Source organism: Pelobates fuscus, chromosome 1, assembly GCF_036172605.1.
Source record: "Pelobates fuscus isolate aPelFus1 chromosome 1, aPelFus1.pri, whole genome shotgun sequence".
In the NCBI taxonomy this organism is placed as follows: Eukaryota; Metazoa; Chordata; class Amphibia; order Anura; family Pelobatidae; genus Pelobates; species Pelobates fuscus.
In genome coordinates this window covers 186,832,363-186,855,453 of record NC_086317.1, presented here as the reverse complement: position 1 = coordinate 186,855,453, position 23,091 = coordinate 186,832,363, and the positions used below count along the sequence as shown (strand labels likewise).

Here is a 23,091-nt window from a genome sequence, read left to right as displayed (position 1 = left end):
AAAAATACAGGCACAAAATTTAATCCCAGAACCAATAGATGCTGAAAATGTATCCTCACAAAGGGATTTGCAAAAATGTAAATTTCAAGACAAAGCTGCAAAACTTAATTTGAAAATCCATTAACAATTAATGAAAATTGTGAAAAGTATTACAGTTTGTGACACGTCAGTGGATGCATTTACTAATGCTGAAATATTTGAGTCAAATTTGGCCAAATACAGCCTTAATGACGAACAAAGGAGTAGACTATTTCAAATATGACTGCCGACTCAAATGGCATGTAGGCTGACCACGCCTGTAAAATGTGAGGACAATGATGAAATAATGTATGGAAATAAGCGAGACGGATTAACACAATTAATAAAATTAACAACAGAGAATGATTTTGCAGACATTGAAATGTTGGAAAAACTAAAACCACACAATGATGAGGATATTTTTAGTTTTCTTGTAAAACTTGAAAGTGCATATTGACTTGTTGCTAATTACTGAAGATCAGTTAATTAATGAATTTGTGAAAAAATTTCAAGATCTAGATCCAACTTAAAATGACTGGTGGAATGAGGCAGAGAAAGAAACTCAGACCTGACACCCCTTGTCCCCCTCCTCCTTTTTCTAGGACTCCGTGTAAAAGAGTGATACAGACAGCTGAGCCACTCCCAATTTTTTGTACTAAACACTGCACAGTTAACAATCAAAGGCAGAATATAACTCCTAAAGTTATTTGTTTTTGGTGCAATAAACAACATTATTTAAGATATTGCAGATATTTTATCTGAGATATCAAATCAAAAGCAAATGAAAAATTAAATTTGTTGATTGAAAATTTTGACAGAGAAAATACATGTAGTGATACATCAATAAAAGCCTTTCCTTATAAACTGATAATCAGACAAATAAGAGCAATTTTAGCTAAATCGAAATTAGGAGAAAGACAAGCAATGCAGTGTAACACAGACAGTTATAAGAATCAGATAACTTCCTGAGATATGATCAGTTTAGAGAATGAGCATGGATATGTGTGCCAACAGATGGACACAGGCTGATTCCAGAATTAAGAACAGCACACAAGAATAGAGATCTATGTTAGTTTGTTGTTTTACTGAATTGTTAGGCTGTACTGTTTTTTTTTTTTTATTGTGTTATAAGAAAGTATTAGGTTAATTAATTAAAATTACAATTTACATTTACATCAAGTTTGCAAATATGGCAGAATGAAATACACTAATGTAGCAGTTAGGAACATGCAATGCATGTTATATTGGGTGTATGTGATTATACAGTAACTCCAATCAATTTACAGAAGGAAAAAAACAATGGATATATTCCTTGTTGCTTCTGAGGTTGATTTAAAATCTATGATTTAATTCCTGAGAATGAGAGTGTAATATCATGACTGATAATGGATTACTTTATTTTGCAAAGTCTGGACATACATATGTTTTGACTATATAGAAGACAAATGTTTTGATAGGATAAAACCTAGATTTGCAGATATATTTGATGTAGGAAACAATATATGTTTTTTGTAGTTTGCTTCATGTGACAAAATGGTGCCAGTGTTATGGCAAAATGACTACTATTGCTAAAGTATAATGGAAAACAATATTTTGTTGTAACATCTGATATGTGACTAGGTTATACTTCCAGATTATTAAACAGTTTAAAAAGGGGGTATGATTAATAAAAAGTTTGGAAAATTAAAATGTTCAGAAAGACTTTGATATAAAGGAAATTTAAAGATTATACATCACATGGCATAAATACAATGACTACTAGATGGTAGATCTTATGAGAAGAAATGAGAATGTTTTGGAGTCCATGTAATTCAATGTTAAACTGTATAATACTAATAAGATATAATCATTGTAAGCCATTGTATTGATGCTGCACATGTTTTTTGTTTTAATGTAGGTAAAGCGTGACAGATCCTCGTGGCAGTAAATTAGGAAAGAATTCCTTTAGACAACTGGACATCGACTGTTGGAAAGGGACTTTTCATCTGATCTGCAAACTGTGATGGAAGATTCTACAGAGTTAATTCGATACAGAAGATTAACAGACTTACAAAGAAATAAAAGATTGACACTAACATTCATATAAATTCCTAAATATTAACGAAGAAGAAAAAAGACAATAAATAGATAATTAAACAGTTAGGAGAGTACAAAAGAGAGTACTTATAACTATACTTATAACTATATAACACATGGAGTAAAATTATGAAAGGATAGTATTATGAAAACAACTATTATATTATGACCTATACATAAGATAGGAAGTATAAGAGGTAGATAAAATATGAAGTTGATAAAATAAGGATCATGTATACTTAATTCTACAAAGATTGAGTTCAATAATTTTTTCAAAGATTCACTAGAATAAATATTTTGTTTATAATTGAGGTGAAGTAAAACAAACTATGGTAAGATAAGGAAGAAAACTAAGGAAGGACAATTGATATTGATTAATATTAAGAAATGGTATACATTAAGAATGCCTTGGATATAAGAGTTCAGAGATGCAATAGGAATTTAATTGAGTTTAGTTAAGAGTATAGTACACAATTATATTTGACCTAAATCTATAAAGGTATGGACTAGGGAGAATAGGTTTCTGGATATGACGGTATCCAATGAATTGAATACGTTGTTATAAGTTGTTTTATGATTACCCTGAGTTTGTTAGACACAGACTAGGAATACGTTTCTGGGCAGTATGACCCCAAGTTTATTTTATTTTATATTATTTTAGTCAGTTGAAGTGTACTAAGGAATACGGATTGGACAGAACATTAGGGCAATCCTGATGTTATGTTAAGATGTATTATGTTAATAAGTCATCACAATGCTAATGAAGAGAGTGATGATAATGATGATAATGAATTAAAATTATTCTTTCCAAGTTCTTTTAAAGTAAACCATGTTTCTATTGAATGAAAAGTTTGTTACTACAAGGTGGAATTTTAGTGAAAATTATAAGTATGTAAACAAAAACAAATCTATGATAGAAAGATTTCTGGGTGGAGAATTTCTAGAACAATAAGTATTGTCAACACCATGAACATTATTTGAAGAATTATTATAAAACTTCATGGTTGATAACAACACAACCTTTGAAGGTTTGCAAACTATTATGAGTCTTATAAGTAGTGTTGATATATTTCAGTTAGTGAGCCAGTCCCGGTTCAGGTTATTCACACTGTATTACACTGTCTAAAAAGGTTGGTATCTAGGGATCCTAGGTCTCAAGCTACCCTGAGGATTTATAGATATTTAGGGGACGGACTCTGCCCAAACTCAGGGGTCCCCATTACTCATTTTATGCGCAACCCAGGATTGGATGCTATGTCTGTGCCCATTGATTGGCCTGCTATGTCTTTGCCTCATTGATTGGCCTGCTATGTCTGTGCCCCATTGATTGGCCTGCTATGTCTGTGCCCCATTGAATGGCCTACTATGTCCGTGCCCTTCTGACTGGCCTGCTCTATCTGTGCCCTTTGTTCGGCTTGAGCTATCTGGGCCCAAAACCCCCTTTTGGCCGCAGGCCTGGAAGGATATCATTGACAAAAGACCAGTAACCACTATTGACATGGAGATAGATGGGTGTCCAGGCAAGCACTGCTGCCTTACTATCCAAGAGGACACCAGTATACGGGCACCTCAATATGATTGGAAGGGTGAAGGCCCTAAACCTCATGCCCAGAGGGGGAAGGTTTTTTTATGTGGATCCCCGGGCGCACCACCACGGTTTACACCGACCTGGGGGTGGCACATCTCCAAAGAGAATTTCGCACAAACAGGGACCAGTGCTCAGACGCCAACAGGGGAGCATGGTTGCCTTGCCTTCAGCAACCAGCCATTTAGCTACCTTCCCGGTATCCATCTTAGGTATTGTTAGTTAGTTCATGTCATGTCATGTTTAGCTCCTGCCCTTTCAGTTGGGTTTCCTTGACTTGATTTCCCAATCTGCTATTTACCTTCTTTCCTAGGTATGTATTTTCCGTTTTGTACATTATTTTTCGTTTTCTTGATTGTCGAGCCTTCCAATTGTCCTATTGAGAGGCCTGACTTGACCTCCTCTGACCTCCCGGGCTCTCGTGGATTGCAGAGAACGTCTCCAGCTTTCCTCAGGCTACCCATGATCATCCTGGACCCCGTGCGCGCACGGGATCCGGGCGGTCAGTTGGTAGTTTCCATCATTGTTTCCAAAGGTTGCATTTTCGCACCATCCCTTTCGGTTATTAAGGATGGACACGGCCCGAGGTTGTATACTATTCCATCTGCCATTGGTTTGGTATTACCAGTTGATTCCATTCAGGTGAGCGAGTCAGAGAGGTCTCGTAGTCAGGGAGAGACCCACCTCTCAGATCTCAGTCTTATGCTGATATTAGTAAATGGTGTACCCCTACAGTTGGTCACCCTGAGTCTCTAAGGGACTCTAGCTTGGATTACAGGAGGGTGCGGCCCTCCATCACCTCGATCCAAGAATGATATTTTATTTTCACGAACAGAGAACGAACCCCTCTCATATATGGGACTGGACACTGTTTTGTTATTAGAGGGCGTGGCCCTCCCTCAATTTATTTCGATCTAACGAACGTGCTGCCGATTTTGTTCTAGAGGGCTGCCTGTTCAGGCAGGATATACATATTTATACTGGATCCCTCTATTTCCTCTCCTGTAATGGATCTGCCGGGTCCAGACCACTGTGCAACACACGCGAGAAATACTCACAGAGGTATAACGGGGGGAGACTCCCGCTTATTTGCACACACTCCTGGAGGCGGTAGGCTAACGGATGGGCCTCAGGTATTACAAGTGTGCAGATTTTGGTATATTCTGCGCTTTATAAAACAGACAATTGCATTCTGTTTTAGATATCCGGACCTTTGCGAACTAACTGCACAGACAGTTTTTTCCATATCAAGATGACCTTCATGGAGCAAACGGGCACTGCCTTGCTCGGGTAACAAGACTAGGGATGGCCCACTACCCGGTCTGCAGGTACACTGTACGCATGGCTCGCATGGAAAGACCGGGAACCCCATTGACTTGAGTTCCCTGGTCATTACAATCTTGGGATAAGATGAAAGGACTGCCCTATTCCTCTGAACACATATCTGGAGAACATGGTTCGGAGATGGAGGGCCCTCTGTCTATACTCTATTTCCCTCACGGGAGCCGTCTTGGCTTGGGGTTCCTGCTAACCCACCTTTTCAACTACCCTCAAGGAGATCTACGAGACTCTACGGGGGAACCCAGGATGCTCCGACTCCTACGCGGACAAGGATGAAGCTAGACTTGTTTTTTCGTTTTATCTGCTCTGGAGTCACCTGTCGTGAGCGCCTTGCTTGTGTATTGGAGAACACTTCGTGTTTGCGGGACTCCAAACTAAGGAGGGAGGTATTCCTCTATAAGGGGACTTTGACTTCGGTTATCAAACTCACATTCCTGGATCCCTTGACCTAGGGCCTACTCTGGGAGACACGTGCCCGAACAGTCAGGGGTACAGGGACCTAGGGGTCTCACCATATTATACCCTATCTTGCAGGTGGCGTGTAGACCAGGAACCCCTACACGAATTTTGACAGGTCGGGCATGGAACAGGTTCGTACTACGGGTTATCGGATTATTTCACTCTCTCACTATAGCACGTGAGGACTCTTTGTTGTTAGGCAGGTTCCAATCACCATTGGATCCGTACATCCTATCACTCTTAGACGATGACATATCTGGATGGAAATTTCCGTTCCTTTAAATATTTCCGGGACTCACTATTTTCAGGATAGTCGACCACCGTTCCACCACGCAAGCTGAGTTTGGGGCCCTGATGGGGTGCCCTTTTGGAGTTCTTACTCTACTACAGCTGAGGATTACACAGTCCATTGGGAATCACTTAGGATACGGCTAGTTTGACCACACTCTTGCCTACATAATTAATTTATTCTCGGATGATACATCTCACCAGGTAGGCCATGAGGGAACGGAAGATCCTACTCTTATGAATTGGTGGTGGACTTAGGCACATTCCTTGAGATGGGAGATCTACCTGCAAGGCCACATCACCGGGTGACCCTGGCACGATCGGAGGAGCCACCTTACACATCAAGAGTTGAGACATGGTGGCAATTTCTTCTCGCAGCCCTAAGTCCACAAATGACCTTCAACATTTTACAACTACAGGAAAATTACTATTAGGTCAACTTGGCAGCTCATGGACCAGCTGCTAGGAAACAGGTCGCAACCCCACGTACAATGGATCTATCAGCGGGTGGTGTTTTTTTCCGTATTAGGAATGCTTCGTCAGCTGGCATCTTCATTGATCCGACTACCATCAGTTATCGCAGTTGTAAAGTCCATCTAGGATTACTCTGATATCTCCCGGAATAGGTACCAGTGAAAGAAACAGCGTTGGATTTATTGACTGAGCGTTAAAACAGCAAATACGAAGCCTCCTGTCATGTTATAAAATTGTAGATTATGCTAGCTTTAGTATACCTATAATCTTAATTTTATTAATGACAGGAGGCGAGTATTTCCCACCCATTCTTATCCCTCCCTTGTTTAAATTTATTAGTTTGGATTAATCAGGTACGTATGCAACTCTGCTTGTTGTCTCTGCTACCTGTCACCTGTTCTTAGGTCTGTTTTTCATAAGTAGGGTTGGGTTATCTACAGATTAAGGTAATGTTGGTTGCTACATTTGGTACCTACATGTTTATTCAGAGTACATTTCATTGGATAATCAACCTGTTCGATTCTGTTTTTCTCTCGTTTCAGTTTACAGTCCATCAACGCTATCTGGTGTGGCAGTTCTTCTAGGATAGCTGTATTCATTGTATCTAGGACTTTGTTTCTTCCCCTTTATGTTTTCTGTCTTTTGTTCTGTTTGTCGCAGCTTGAAAGAGGAAATAATGCATGGGGAGAGGAATTTTATATTACCTAACTTTTTTCTGATTGGTTATTTTCTGTGCTGCTGTGGAGTACTAGTAAAGAGGGACTTAAGCAAATACTCGCCTCCTGTCATTAATAAAATTAAGATTATAGGTACACTAAAGCTAGCATAATCTACAATTACCAATCTCCTCTAATTTAGTAAGAGTAGATAGAATTTAACTTCACTAATTAATTAATATATAACTTACTCAAGGAGATAGGAGGTTAGAATACAACTATTTATGCTATTGATAGGTTTCTCAGTTAAGGTAAACTGTTATATTTTTGGTTGAGGATTGATCTGAAATGGTTAATGAAGTACCGGTAGTTTATGCTTGGTGATAGAGTTTATTATTCAGAGATATGCAAATATCAATATTTGGTAATACTTTCTGTGGCAAACCTAGCCACTTCTGGACATTGCTGTACCAAGGTTGTCCGCAGGCTGTAGGGGGGGACTGTATAATTTTGTGTTATGTGTGTATTATCTATGGCCGTTCGCATGCTGGCAGCCCTAAGCTACCAGCATGCAAACACTTCGTTTGACGAACTGCGGCTATCCGGGCCGTTCGCCAAACGAATACGGGCTCCCCAGGTGGACCACACACTTAGGGTCGTGTGGCGCTCATTAACCAATTGCAACAATGTTGCAATCGGTAATTATAGGCTCTCCTAGGTGGCCGTCGTTCGACTACCGACCATGCGGCGGTCGGCCATCTTGGATCCTTTGTCTCTCCAGCGGTGTTCGGTCGTCGAGTGCCTGGAACTAAAAACGGCTACTCAATGATACGAACACCGCTGGACTTCCAGAGCGTTCGGGAGTTCCACTCTCATCACATTTCGTTCCCCATCGGTGTTCAGTAGTTTTAAACCGAACTCGATGGTTAAATGTATTTCATGCGGCGTTCGGTCAATTCAGCTGGGAGCTGAGCGGTATTCTCCCAAAAGATGCGCTCAGACCCCAGCTATCTACCGAACGTTCGGTCACATTAATCTACCAAATGAAACTCAAAAAACGTATTTTAATGTAGATTGTCAGTTCTGCTGCACGAGGGGATAATCCACTTAATCGTCCATTTTAGTGGGAGTATCCTTCTCGTGCAGCAAAGCCTGTTGGGATAATTATACTGCATGATGGGAGAAATCCCCTGAAACAACTGTATGGAAACCCCTTGCATGGGGGACTGTATAAATATGCCAGCTGTGAATAAAGCCAGTTAGTTGACTCCCAAACTGTGTTTCGTCCGGTTATTGGGAGGATTGGGAATATTGCCTTGCTTTCTAACTCTGACTGTGGATTACCTGAGATACCAACGGAAACCGTGGACTATACTATTGCATTCCGTTACACTTTCTATGATTAACCAGTGCGAAAATTGTAGAAACTGCATATTGATTGAACGACGAAACTGGATTAATTATTGCATTGCTATATTTTATTAAGTGATTAATGTGGAAAGTGCATATTAACTGTTTGATAAAGTTGAATTCAACTTGATCAATTCAATAATACTTTCACTGGAATTGATATGACACATGATAAATTTTTTATGTCACAATAAAATAATACAATTATTGGTGAATCATAAGATTACCCTAAACAAGGAATTGAGGGTCTGGAGTGAAAGGTAGGCACTCCTTGTTTAAATATATATAAATTAAAATTGGGGAATATGCTCACTAACATTATAGCGCCAGAATAAAAATTATTAAGCATTGCTAAATTTAATGAATGATGAAATGTAATATATTTACCCCATCACTAATCCAGTGCGGTTGTTTACAGGAGTGTGTAAATAGGAGGGTGCCTAAAATATGCATGCCGTGCCTTGTTTCTACAGGTGTATCTGTGTGCACATCTGTGTATGTATTTGTGTTGCAATATATATCATTTGTGTCAGTGTATGTGTATATGTGAATACAACCCTGCATTCAAAAATCAGAACTGCACACATATAAACATCTACATTCTGATTGCAACCCTATATACAAACACACACTTTAATTCCCACACACATATACCCCCTACAAAGACACAACTACATACTGCTCATAAATACAACTACACAGTGGTAAGTATATGGTAGATTTTCATCTGTCAAAGCATCTTGTGAGTTTTATAACAGTTGAGGACCTACATTTTGGTCCCCAGTCCTCTAAAGGGAACCCAAAAACTCACACCCGGGCCCTCTGTTAGTTTCACAACTGACTGGCAAAGCTGATTATTCTCAGTACTGTGTAAATTAATAGAAGCCCACTGCTTATAGGAGCATCACTGTCTATCATTCCATGTACTAGGCCACTATTCCTTTCTTCTACCCCCCAGAAGGGATATTGATCTCAGTCGCTCTCCCCTCTCGTCTAGGTCTGGAAAGTAGCCCCAGAGAATCAACGAGTGTCCCATTCGGGTCCATGTGCCTCATATCTCCTTGTCTCTCCCAAGTGTTGGTTGTGTGATTAGAAAATTGTCCCCACCCCCAGCTGACAAGGGTGGGGGTTGCAGATCATAAAGTGGTGCTAATCCCCGCGGCACGGTCAGATCTCGCAAGAGTGAACTCTTGCCCCGCAGGCTAGAGTTCACTCTCCACTGGACCACCAGAGATGGCAGCAGCAAAAAGGAAAGAAGGTAAGAAGGAAGGGGGGGTATTAACTAATCCACCCCCACAATCCCTCCAAACATACAGCACACGCACACACACACACAAACACGCAACACCCTCACACATATAGCACACATATAGCACACACACATCACACAAACAGCACCCTCACATCACACATACAGCACCCTCACACACACATACAGCACCCTCACACACACATACAGCACCCTCACACACACATACAGCACCCTCACACACACATACAGCACCCTCACACACACATACAGCACCATCACACACACATACAGCACCATCACACACACATGCAGCACCCTCACACACACATACAGCACCCTCACACACACAGCACCCTCACACACACAGCACCCTCAAACACACAGTACACTAAGAGCACCCTCACAAACACACACAGCACCCTCACACACAAACAACACCCACACAAACAGCACCCTCACAAACACACGACACACACACAGCACCCTCACACAAACAGCACCCACACACACACATCACAATACCAGCACCCTCACACACAGCCCACAAACAGCACACTAACAGCACCCTCACAAACACACACAAACACCCTCACCCACATAGCACACTACCAGCACCCTCACATACACATCACACTAACCGCACCCTCACACAGCACACTAACAGTACACACACACACACACACACACAGCAGTGTACATATGTGTGTGTATAAATATGTCTATATATATACACACACACACACACACATACATATACACGCGGCGTGTGTTTGTGCTTTAGGGTGCACACCCTAAAGCAATAGGCTGTGCACGCCTATGTCTGGCACAGCAGTGCTGCTGGAGCTGTCAAAACTGGTCAAGGGCAGCCTTGTGGTGCCAGGTAGAGAAATTCCCACACCCCGCTGCAACTGCTTACAACTTCCTGCAATGGATGTACACCTACTGGCTAAGTAAGCACCAATGGGGCCACATGCTGGTCTATCTGTCAACCCTGGTTAAGGCCTGCTTCAACGTCAACTTCCAGCACCTCATCTTCTTCAATGAGATCCTGGACAAGCACCTGCTGCATGAGTGGGTAAATCCTCAATACATGGCATGACAACCACCCAGCATATATTCAGCCACATCCACAGCAAGGTCACTGCACCACCCAAAGTCTGTGCATGTCACAATGTATCTGCCAGGCACTGATCAGGTATGTCTCCTCCTCCAAAATCCTCTAAAATTCTGCGGGTGCCCCTTGAATTCCATATTTCTCTTGTTTGTCACTGTTAATGGTCCATATCAAGTTATCTATGTGTATGTATACAAATAAGATGGTGCAAAATAAATATAATAATTGGACTATAGATAAAAGTTTCTAAAGTTGCAGCAACCAACCAAAAATTCTGGTAATAAGATTCAGAAAATATAAAAAAAATAGTAAGTTGGTTGCAATACATTAAGTCACAGTCAATTTATATATAAAATATCACGTTAAAATCTTAAGAATCAATAAAAGTGCACATAGTGCTCGTTATTTAGCAAATATGTGCCCAAACAATAGTGTAAAATGAGGGTACCTTTAATCAATAATCAGTGGTATAGTGATACCCACTATTATACTTGCACAGTTTTGGTAATCCATAATGAGAGAGTCTAGGGGAAAAAAACCTAGTGCAATATTGCCATAACATATATAAAAAAAAAAAGACTAATGATAACAAACTCACAAACGTAGAGTGGTTAAAGTACCACTTGTAACTATCAAACTCAGGGAGGATCAGTCCCCAGAGTGCGTAGGATCCAATAGATACACTTTCAGTCATCAGTATATGACTCAGCTTCCAATGTCAGTGTTCCGAAACAGCTCAACAGCTCTTTATCCCACTTTGAGTACATCTGGGATATACAAATCATCTCCAAAAGTCCCACTTCTCTCCTTGATTTGGCTGATCTTTCTGATCTGTATTCACCGTCTACTTCCTGGTTCTGGCCCGTGGTGCATTTTGCCCCTCCTCCTGGGGCTCTTGCAAACGTACATTGTATCCTCCTACTTCAATCCATCTTAAATATCACTTTTCATGATCCCTTTAAGATTAATTTCCCAAGTACTAGAATTAAAATGCAATCTGGCAATCAATTAAACCATTGACAGAGAGGAAGAAAAAAAAAAAAAGATTAGGAACAGAATCCTATGGTATATATAATCATTTTACACAATAATTTGGGCACATATTTCCTAAATAATAAGCACTATGGGCACTTTTATTGATTAAGATTTTTACATGTGATATTTTATATATAAATTGACAGTTATTTAACCCCTTAAGGACACATGACATGTCTGACATGTCATGATTCCCTTTTATTCCAGAAGTTTGGTCCTTAAGGGGTTAATGCACTATTTATCCATATCAAGGTATGCCCCCAATATATCTTCTATGTAACTCATCCAAATTCTATATGTTCAATTTATATGGCACACTCAATCTGCATGGCACTGCTCAGATTCCACATTCTTGAGATTTTTTTATTTATTTGATAAATCAACAAAATAATCATCCCATTAATGGATTATGAAAAGACAAATGTTTTTGGCCATGTATATCAAACATCATGTGCAAATAAAGCAGATATCTCCTGGGTCTATCAGGCCAAGGCCAACTGCATGTGAACTGTGCATGCACAGGTAGAGTCTGTGTTTGCTATAGCAATGACTTAGGTCAACACACATGTAGCAAAACGTGTCTGCAAACCGCTATCGAATAGTAATAACTTACAGATGACATTTAATGACAACATTGAAAATATGCCATCAAGAAGAGCTTACAGCAAGGGAAAAATTTATTTGATCCCCTGCTATTTTTGAATGTTTGTCCACTGACAAATAAATGATCAGTCTACAATGTTAAATGGTAGGTGTAGTTTAACAGGGAGAGACAGAAAAACAAAACAAACAAAACAAATCTAGAAAAATCCATGTCAAAAAAGTTATAAATTGATTTGATCAATAAGCTTTAAAAGCTTGCAATTAAATTGATCAGAACCATTAAATAACTTATAAGGAGCCAATACACTGTCAATAAAAGTCAGCTGGAATTTAATAGGGGCCTTGGTTAGTTAGTGATATAGTAATGTTGCAAACATTGATTACGATTTTGGATAAGGGACAGCAAGTAGAGGAAATCACATTGTTTTTATGTCAACACCCTGTGTTACTCTTTACCTGACAAACCACCCACATCCATCTTTTTAAGATTTTTTGCTTCCAGAATACAGACAGTAAGTTTTCCAGCAGTGGGAACATAACGCAGGGAGATACAGATATCACCAAGCTTCTCAGGCTGGGAAATAGTTAGAAAACAGAAAGACGTTATAATAAATATCGTTATATTATTTTAATATTTAATTCTTTTCTACCCTTTCAATAAGACAATGATTTCAAAGACTACCAATGCACACAGTTGTAATCAAAATTAATAAATCCCTGTTGAAAATCAGGTTTATTGTTAAAATGTATACACTTTCAACTGCTTGCAATGAACAAATCAACAGCAGTTGAAATAGCTCAACAAAACAAATTCTTCAAGTGGTTTCCCCAAATTAAACTGCAAATTCAACTGATTTATTAATATCAGAGGTGGGAGTGGGGATGTGGTTGGAGGCGAAAGCTGTTCTAAGAAAAGGTAGGTGACTTATTTATAACAATTTACAACAATATGCAACTAAAATGTAGTTTTCAATCTCAATCTCACTCATCAATCTCATTTACATAGACTCATGACTAAATACATCTAGTGTAGTTAAAACATATATTACGTCAAGTATTATTATGTGGAGCTCTCCTATACACTCAGACACACCAACAATATAGAGCTCCTAGAAAAGAGTGACATTTGGATAGAAAATAGGGATTTGGGCCCACAATAGGGACACGTGGTATGCAATTATTTAAACCTAAGAAACCAACAACAGTCCCCTTACCATTCCATCTGTGCCACCTTTAGAATGTTTAGCTGCATACCCTTTTCTTTAGGCAAGAGAATGCTTTTGCGAGCTTTATTATCCTGCTTTTCATGTAACACGGCCCTTATTGTTTTGAAAGAAAACTATGGGTATATATACTGCTACTGTTACATTTTAATGTAAAGCATGAATACATAAATATACCAACATAAGATATACAACAGCTCTGGATAAATAACGACTTTCTAAATTCTTGCTCCTTGCAACTTACCTCCTCTTTCTCTGCACTCTGTAAGTCTCTCCATTCCTCAATTGGTTGCCCTAGGTCCACAGTGTTCATGGGAACTTTCACTTCTCCAATGATGTCATGTTTGGAGAATCGATCAAAATCATAAATGGACATACAAAGTGTCTTTCCCCCAAGCTCTTGATAAGGTATCTAGCAATGAATAACATAGAAATGATTCTAAAGTTAGTTGATTTACTTGTTCCTTATAGCTTACATTTGGAAAGGTTTTGGAACAGTTTTTGAAAACTAGGATACTATACATTAATTAGAAAGGTTTTAAGAAAAAAAATAATTTCTCTCAGCACTTTCAATTTAATAACATTCTTTCCTGGCTAATCATGGTGGCATATAATCAATGGGTTAGCTCCTCCCTCTAGCCAATAGGACACGAACAAACGTAATTAAACAATTAAGTGGGCAGGTATATAGGGATCCCTGTTAGCCCCAGTTCCTCTGTCTTTTTTTCCTGTCCTCTTAGCCATGGACAGTTTGATCTGTTAAATTGTGTCTTTTTTGTTCACCTGACTATTGATGTAGTCTTCATCCTGGGCAGGTCAGCCCAGGAAGCTTGAGGGCTTAGTATCTATGTAGCACAACATAGGATCATCTGGACTCAGAATATCCACAACATGGGGAGTGTGTAGATTCACCTCCCATTTCAGCAGAACTCCCGGAGCAGATGCAATTTCGGTAGTTCTGGTACTTTTTTGTTTGCAGATTTCGGAAGTATTTCATGCACGCATGTGCGAACGGCACTCGCAAACGAGGTCGTTCATATGACTAATTCGCAAATTGCACTGTCACAATTGACCCTAGTTTCACCAATTTTCAAGATGGCGGTCGGGGCATTTCTGGCCAATCACGCATGCGCAAAGATTTAAAGGCGCAGAGGCAATCTCTGAAAGTTTTTTCAGCTTATTTCTGCATAGGATTCATACATTTTTTCCCTCTCAAATTGCATTTTTCAGGTTTTTGCAGGTAAGATTTGATGTCTTGTTTGACAGTATGAAAAATGTCATATTTTTTATTAGAAATGTTTAATTAAAGGGCATTTTATTTTTAGCCTATTCTCATACGTCCGCCAAGTCATCCACTATAGGCCATAGGTGAGCAATATATATTTTGCCCATATATAACTGCCCAGAAGACCAGTCGGGCCCTAGATCTTCATCACTGAGAAGGAAGAAGCCGGCGGCCTGCCAAGGGTGCCTTTGGAAAATTGCAGGCTTTGCAGGAAATGCTTGGCCATAATTGCTGGTGGATCTGAACAACATCAGACACCCCAGGCTTCAACCTGTGCACAATATATAGCCTCATAGATAAAGCAGGCAGTGGCAGAAGGGATCTATTAGAGGAAAGAGTCCTAGACAAGATTCCTTTAAAATGGTTTTGGAATCACCAGATGATTAATCTGATTAATCTACTAGAGGAAACAGGTCTAGGCAAAATTCCTTTCAAATGGTTTTGGAATCAGATGATGAGACACAAGGTACTGCAGAATCCTGTGAATTTGAACAAATCACCTCCATTGCAAAAACAAGTACAAAATACAGGGTGCACAATATGATATGATATACTTTGTGATCCTTGTCTGCAAGTAGCACGGTCCTCTAGGGTAAACAACAGGTACATTCCTTTTATTTGCATAAAGTCCAGGCACTTTATTTGTAAGTCCACACAGGAGACAGCAGCAAATGAAAACATAAATATAACACAAATCACTATAAACAAAAACCTAGCTCGTCTGAGCACTTACTAACTTCAGGTTCCCTATCTCTCAGGGGTTAAACTAAAACAAAACAATATTGGTTTCACCAACCTATTAGATAGCAAACCTCTGCTCTCCTTTCTGCACTCCAGTGCTCTCAGCTAGCCTGCTGCTTTCCTTTCTGCACTCCCAGTGCTCCAAACTAGCCTTGACTGCTTCCTTCTGCACTCCCATTGCTCCAAGCCAGCCTTGACTGCTTTCCTTTTGCGCTCAGTCTCCTTGACTCTCTCTCACTGGAGAGAACAGACTCTCTCCTACCTGCTTCCTGGGAAGAAGCCAGCAATCCCCCATTTACCTGCCTAGCAGGGAGGGGTTTATTCACACTGCTACAGCTAATTATCTGCAGCTGAGCAGTGGGTTGGAGACAGAGCAAAACTCTGGCCTGGAACTTATTTCTCCCAGTTGTCTGTAAACTGCGGAGTGGGGCATTGGCCCACCCTTCTCTCCAAATGCTCCATCCCAGGGGCCCATAACTAAACATAGCTTTGTGTTGTGCAATACACAAACTACACGTACTTCCCCTGGGGTTAAAAGGCCTCTCTGCCGGGGGGCGGGGCCTGACCGCTGAGCAGGGAGAAAGCATGCCTCACCAGCTCCTGCTGCTTGGGGCTAAAACAACGGATTCTAGACGCTTGAAAGGCACTAAAATGCAGATTAAAGGCCACCAAGTGATGGGTGATACCGGCGCGCACACACAGACACAACCCAAGCGACAATGTTACACAGGTGTACCCAAACTCACAGCGAGGCCTACCAGCATGGCGGGCACAGGGAGGATGGCCGCTTCTCTGCGGCCTGAACCAGCCAGATGTAGGACTCCGGGCCCTCGTTCTCCCCCCCATGGACCGGCGGGGGTTATCCCGGTCCACCCCCTCACGGACCCCTCAGCAGGTGATAAGTAGTTGAACAGATCGGGCGGACTGGAGGTCGCTGGTGTGACCGACAAAATGGCGAACGACACACACGCCTCAACCCTCTGCAATGCCGAGAGAGAAACGGAGCTCAGACTCACCTGCATTTTTGACACTTTCTGGGAGAGGCTGGAACAGCTTGCATGGCCCCCGGAACCTGGGACCCAGCCTGAAGGTATGCCACACGGCCCGTTCCGAGAGACTCAAGAGAATGTCCCGGCACACGCCGTAAGTTCTCTTCCCGGGCTCCACAGGCACCTGAAAAAGACCAACCCGATATCGCGTGACCGGAGCCACACAAAGGGTGAACGTGACCAGACACAGGCAAAGCATCTTAAGGGGACCCCCACAGCACAGCGCAGAACACCGCCTCGCTCCCTGATAATGACCCAGCCTAAGAGGGGCAATGGCCAACTCATCCACACATGCAAGTGGCAGACCAAGAGGCCTAAAACGGCAGCAGCAGCAGCACAAAAACCCACAGCCACAGCTACAGCCAACGATTTCACCGACAGGGGGGAACAACAACTAGAGCCACATTATACATACCGAATAGGTCCTCTGCCTACACTGAGACACTCTTCTCCCACACTGCTGGACCAAGAGGAATGTGACACGCACCATCGTTGCAACTAACAATGGGAGCACACCCAGCCCCAACAAGGCATCGGCTGATCCACACAAGACTGGGACTCAATGTCAGACACAGTGCCCAATATTCATTACCTCTTAATACCCGAGATGAACTCTCTCACCTGTATGTATGCAATTCAATAGCCCTTTTGTTTATGCCGGGGACCGCAGGGGGGGTATCGCTAGGGACCAAGCAAGTATACGCTAAGCCTATCTATGTATTGCCTTGCTATTCTGTTATATAAGTTAGTTCAGCTTACGTACCTTTCTAACCTACAACTGTTTATTAAGCATGACCACGATATCTATGTTCCTAGCTAGACATACAGCTGTCATAACGTTCCATTGCTCCTCTTCTACTCTTGTCTTTTGACAGATTGTCCATTTTGCTTATTATAATGTTTAGCAATTCAGCAGGTTACTAATCTATGTCAGTCATGTCAATTTATTTCTCGTAAACACACCTCTTGCTATTGTTACTCACATTTACTAACCTGATATACTCAGCATTACTCTAACAATTTAAAAGTATTGTCAGCTTTGCGAAGGCATGTAATCACTGTTGTGGCATTGCAGCCATGTTTGTACCTCCCTATGCACAATAAAAATAAAGAATTTAAAAAAAAAAAAGGCCTCTCTGCCTTCACTTTATCACAACTTATATCAAGGAGGACCTTACAATTTGTCTCTGGTTATCTGTAACATATAAAACTGTACATAGTTTAAGATATTATTTAGATATTTTAGTATGTCAAACAGACAGAAACAGATGCTCAAGGTCTCAAACTACAGAAGTAAATGAGACCCTATGCATACCTGGATATATGTATAGAGTTATGGAAAGGTACTGTATATAGATACTGGAGGCTGAATCCCCCTAGCTAGGGAGGACAGTGCCACAAAGTGAATAGATAATTGGAACAATCAAAATACATAAAAGAACTCAAAAATTAAATAAATGAAGTATATACAACTAGTTCACTCTCCTTTATCTAATGGATCTGGGATAAGTCAAGGACTATTGTGGGATCGAGGGACAAAAAATAAAATAATAAAAAATCCTTTAATGATAATGGTCAAAAAATGTATCCATCTCCCTGTCTCTACTGCTTACCCAGCCATACATAATTAATGAATGCATGAAAGTTAAACAGCAATAGTTTAAATTAAATCAAAAATGAATGAAGTATATACAACTTGTACGATCTCTACTGTCTAATGGGTCTGGGATATAGTCAAATGAGAGAGGACTATTATGGGATAGAGGGAAAAAATTCCAATTAATTATCAATATCCATATCCCTGCCCCTGGTATTTTCCCAGCCACATCTATATAGCTATTATCCGCTTCAAGGTTAGTGCTTAGAACTAATTTGTCATCCTAAGTGGATACAGTTAATCAGTATAAAAGTTAATTGAACAGGGCAGCTACTGGGTCTGAGATATAGTCAAATGAGAGAGGACTATTATGGGATAGAGGAAAAAATCCATATCCATATCCCTGCCCCTGGTGCTTGCCCAGCCACATATATAGCTATTATCCACTCCAAAAAATTAGTTAGAAATAATTTGTCATCCTAAGTGGATATAGATGATCAACATAAAGATTACTTAAACAAGGCAGCACTAACAATTAGACTGTATCACAGAGATGCTGCAAGCAAGAGATAGAGCAATATATATAGTGAAAGAAGCATAGGATAGGGTAAGAGGTCAGTACTAAATGTACTTGACAAATATAGTTATAAAGCCTCTCTCCCTTTTCAGCTAGCTAGATAGACATAATAGAGAAAGTATAAAAGAAAATCAATCAAAAAATGGTGATATAGAGCATGGTAGAAAATGCTCCCCACCCCAAGTGTTCAATCTGTGCCCATGTGAGAAACACAAAAAAATAATAAATGCTAGAAACGCCCAACGCGCGTTTCGGTGCCTATGTCATGCACCTTCGTCAGGGACCAAAAGTATGTGGTCACTAACCTCCCTTAAATATGCCATATGCCCAGAAATTGGCCAATTGGCCGGTCAGGGAGGATATCCCTCAGGTGTTTGTAACGATACCTCGTTCTAGCCCCTCATTTCCGGTATTCCATGCCGGATGGGATGTCATGTGATCTCCCACACCACGGAGCGGATTGGTGGAATTCGGGGCTCCTGTGATTGGTTCAAACATCTCATGTGACTCCTTTGATCGGCAGATAGTGTGTGGAATTATACCACACCCCCTTCCAAGTGTTTGAATGGTCTGACGATCGTGTCCACTTAGTGGATAGAAAGTAAGAGGACTACCATTCCTAAGACTCACAGTCAATCATCCACCCAAATGTCATATATAAATTAAAGATCAGTAGACCACCATATAGCCTACCTGTCTATCTACTATGTTATGTCCGATGTGGCCATAATGTACTGGTTTAAACAACCCCTATAAATCACAGCCAGCCACTGTATGTTGGGTCTAAACTGACACTAAATCGTTATATTCATATGTATACAGTATAAAGCTTACTCTGACGCTCTGTCAGTAGTAATCATTGTTTTTGACCACAGGGTGTCATAATCCCTGATCAGCTAAAATTGTATAGAAACATATCCATAGTCCTGGCTGGATAACAAATTCAAGATTATGAGATATGGGGTCTCTCATCTATCAAACAAAAGGCTTCATAAAGTAGATAAACCTCTGAATAGGCGTTTAGTACATTGGAGGAACGGTATTCTCAGGGAGGCAATTCGACCGATTATAGAATGCATTCTTTTAGGCGTACTGTAAAGGGACAGAGTCTTAAGTCGAGGTAGGAAGATAGAAAAGGGTCGAATTTATTCAGCCCTATAATATACAGTCTCTTAAGATTTTAGAGGTAACGTGAGGATATGGGCTATTTTAGGGGGGAACAACAGCATCCGAACAGATAAAAATCGATATAAATAAATAATAAATAAATCCACAAAAAACTATACTAAAGTGTAAAGTGTGTATGAGGCAAAGCTTAAATATTTACATAATTACATTGTTTGCATATATTTACAGACATGGGAGCTAAGAGTGTTAGTCCGCGATAAAAGAAGTGTATGAAAAACCCTCATTGAGACCAAGGGGTGAGAGTGTCTTAAGTTTGTAGATCCAGAAACTCTCTCTTTGCAGGAGTTTTTTATCCAGATCCCCACCCCTTGGTCCCAAAGTAACCTTTTCCAAGCCACAGAACCTGATCCCATCTGAGGAACCCTTGTGATGCAGTTTGAGGTGTTTGGAGACTGGTGTGTCTATCAGTCTCCTAGGATTCACTGAATTCACATGTTCTCTGATTCTTACTTTCAACATCCGAGAAGTTTTACCTACGTAAAGTTTATTACAGGAGCAAGTGAGTAGATAGACAACACCTTTTGTCTGACAATTAAAGAAGGTTTTCACTTTAAACTCCTGAGAGTTAGATGAGTCTGTGAAGGTTTTGGATGGACGCCGTATAAAGTGACATGCCTTGCACCTCCCACACTGGTAGGTACCAACCACTGGGGATTTTAGCCAGGTGGGATTCTGAGGGATATTCTTCAGGTGGCTAGGGACTAGTAAGTCCTTAAGGTTTTGTCCTCGTCTTGCAGTGACAGATGCATGGGGAGTGATTACTTTATGTATATGCGGATCTTGGTGCAGGAGGGGCCAATATCTTTCCAAGATCTTAATGATATGGTTCCAGCCTGCATCATAACTCCCAATGCACCTGATCACATCCTGAGCTGTTTTACAGCTGTTATCCTCTGAAAGTAACTCGTTTCGATCTACCAATAACGCCCGTTTATATGCATATTTAATGCATTTATTCGGGTACCCTTTCTGTTTGAACTGGCTCCGAAGTGACTTAGCCTTAATCTTAAAGTCCTCCAAATTGGAGCAGTTCCGTCGAAGGCGTAAGTATTGTCCAATTGGTATCCCTCTTTTAAGGGATGGAGGGTGATAGCTCTCCCAATTGAGTAGGTTATTGGTAGATGTAGGTTTTCTAAATAAAGTAGAGATAAGCTGACCATCTTCTGTCATTGTGATGGTGATATCCAGAAAATTAATTTTTTTGCCTCCTACTTCACTTGTTAATTTCAAGTTAATATCATTAAGGTTCAGGGTCCTCACAAAGTCATGGAAAAGGTCAATGGTGCCCGTCCAAATCAGTAGGACGTCATCAATGTATCTCTTCCAAACCTTGATGTGTTGGGTATATTTCTGCATCTGAGTGTTGAAAACCATAGTTCTCTCCCACCACCCTAGGTGGAGATTGGCATATGAGGGGGCACATGCCGTCCCCATAGCCGTCCCTCTAAGTTGGTGGTAATATTTGCCCTGGAACATGAAAAAGTTATGCGTCAGAATGAATTGCATTAAGTCATGTACCAAGCGATTATGAGGTAGCGAGGCTCCTGGTTGTTCATCCAGAAAGGCCTGGATGTGTTTAAGGCCCACTCCATGTGGTATAGAACTGTATAAGTTCTCCACATCCAGACTACACAAGATGGCATCTCCTGTTATGGTCAAACCCCCAATGATATTCAAAGTATGCTTGGTATCCCTTAGATAGGATGGGAGTTTAATGACTAATTTGCGTAGAATCTGATCTACAAATAGGCTTGTGTTCTGGGTTAGATTACCCCTCCCCGAGACAATAGGTCTCCCACCTAATTTGGGTTTTTGTTTATGTATTTTTGGGAGGGCATAAAAGGTCGCTGTTACGGGTTTTTTAGTGAGTATAAAATCAAATTCATCTTTGGAAATAAGCTCTGATGCAAGGGCCGTATCAAGAATGTTTTTAAGTTCCATAAGGTACTTTTTAGTGGGGTCGTAGGGGAGTATTTCGTACGTGTCTTTATCCTGGATGAGGTCATGTACCATGGATACATAATCAATTCTGTTCAGGATCACCGTATTACCCCCTTTGTCTGACGGTTTAAAGATCACCTTGTCCAGAGTCTGTAGGTGTTTTAGTGAATTTTGTTCCTGTATAGAAATGTTACTGGCAGGTTGGACTTGAAGTTCTTTAAACTTAACTTTGTCAATTTCTCCACATGTTAGTTCAACAAATAAATCTATATACTTGAACTCAGCTAGATGTGGAGTAAATAGACTTTTCTTCCTAAGTTGGGTCAGAGGGGATTGTAGGTCAGTATAGGATTCATTAGAGGTAAGTAGATCAACCAGAGTATTTAACACCTCAATGTCCGAGGCTTGAAGGCCCAAATTTTTAGCTCTTTTTTCATCGCGGAGGCGATGAAATTTGTGTAGGGCTAATTTCCTCGCAAAGAGGTGTATATCCTTCGTCCAGTTAAACTTATCAAATTTGGACACTGGAACGAAGGATAGGCCACGTTGTAAAAGTTGTAATTCTGGACTGGTAGGTGTATAAGATGAAAGATTAATAATCTGGTTGTCTATGGGAGTATTAGTTAGTATCGTTTCCTTCTGAACCTTTGGGGGGGTCTGCCTCGGCCTCGTGATTGTGGAGTCATATTGTCCTCCATGTAAGGGTTCCCTAAAAAAGTAACCCCTCTTTTTAAAATACTTCTGGTGTTATATTCGTGAGTTGCCTGAGTGCTTCCCTTACTCGACTCAGAATCAGAGCCGCTTGTTTCGTATTCTGAAGTTGAGATAGGTTCAGAGAAACTTTTCCTCGTCCTCCTATTTCTCCTATATACATTGCCATTTTTAAAATCCTGGTTGTCCCTTAGAAACTTAGAATGTTTCCGGATCTTTATATTTTGTTGGAATTTATCCAGATTATTTTTAAGTTTAGTTTCTAAGAGTTCAAAATTAGATTCTGTCTTAAATTTTTCTATCTTGTCAATTTGTTCATCGACCTCTTTGTTAATGGTAACTAGCCTTCTTGATTCAAATTTACAGAGGATTTCCATGAATCTATTCGAACAAATACCCGCTGCCTCCTCCCACTCTTTAATGAATTCTTCTTCCTCAATATGTGATGCTGGGATATTCTGTACCCTT

General features: G+C 40.5%; 1 protein-coding gene across 1 annotated transcript in view; it reads right to left on the bottom strand.

The window, feature by feature from the left end:
• Nucleotides 1–23,091, bottom strand: part of SYT2 (synaptotagmin 2) — a 470,295-nt gene that overhangs the window by 114,775 nt on the left and 332,429 nt on the right. Inside the window, exons 6-7 of the mRNA XM_063453184.1 lie at nt 13,779–13,946; nt 12,768–12,885 (exon numbers count right to left, since the gene is read on the bottom strand). Of these exons, the coding sequence (XP_063309254.1) occupies nt 12,768–12,885; nt 13,779–13,946 (286 nt within the window). The remainder of the gene's footprint in view (nt 1–12,767; nt 12,886–13,778; nt 13,947–23,091) is intronic.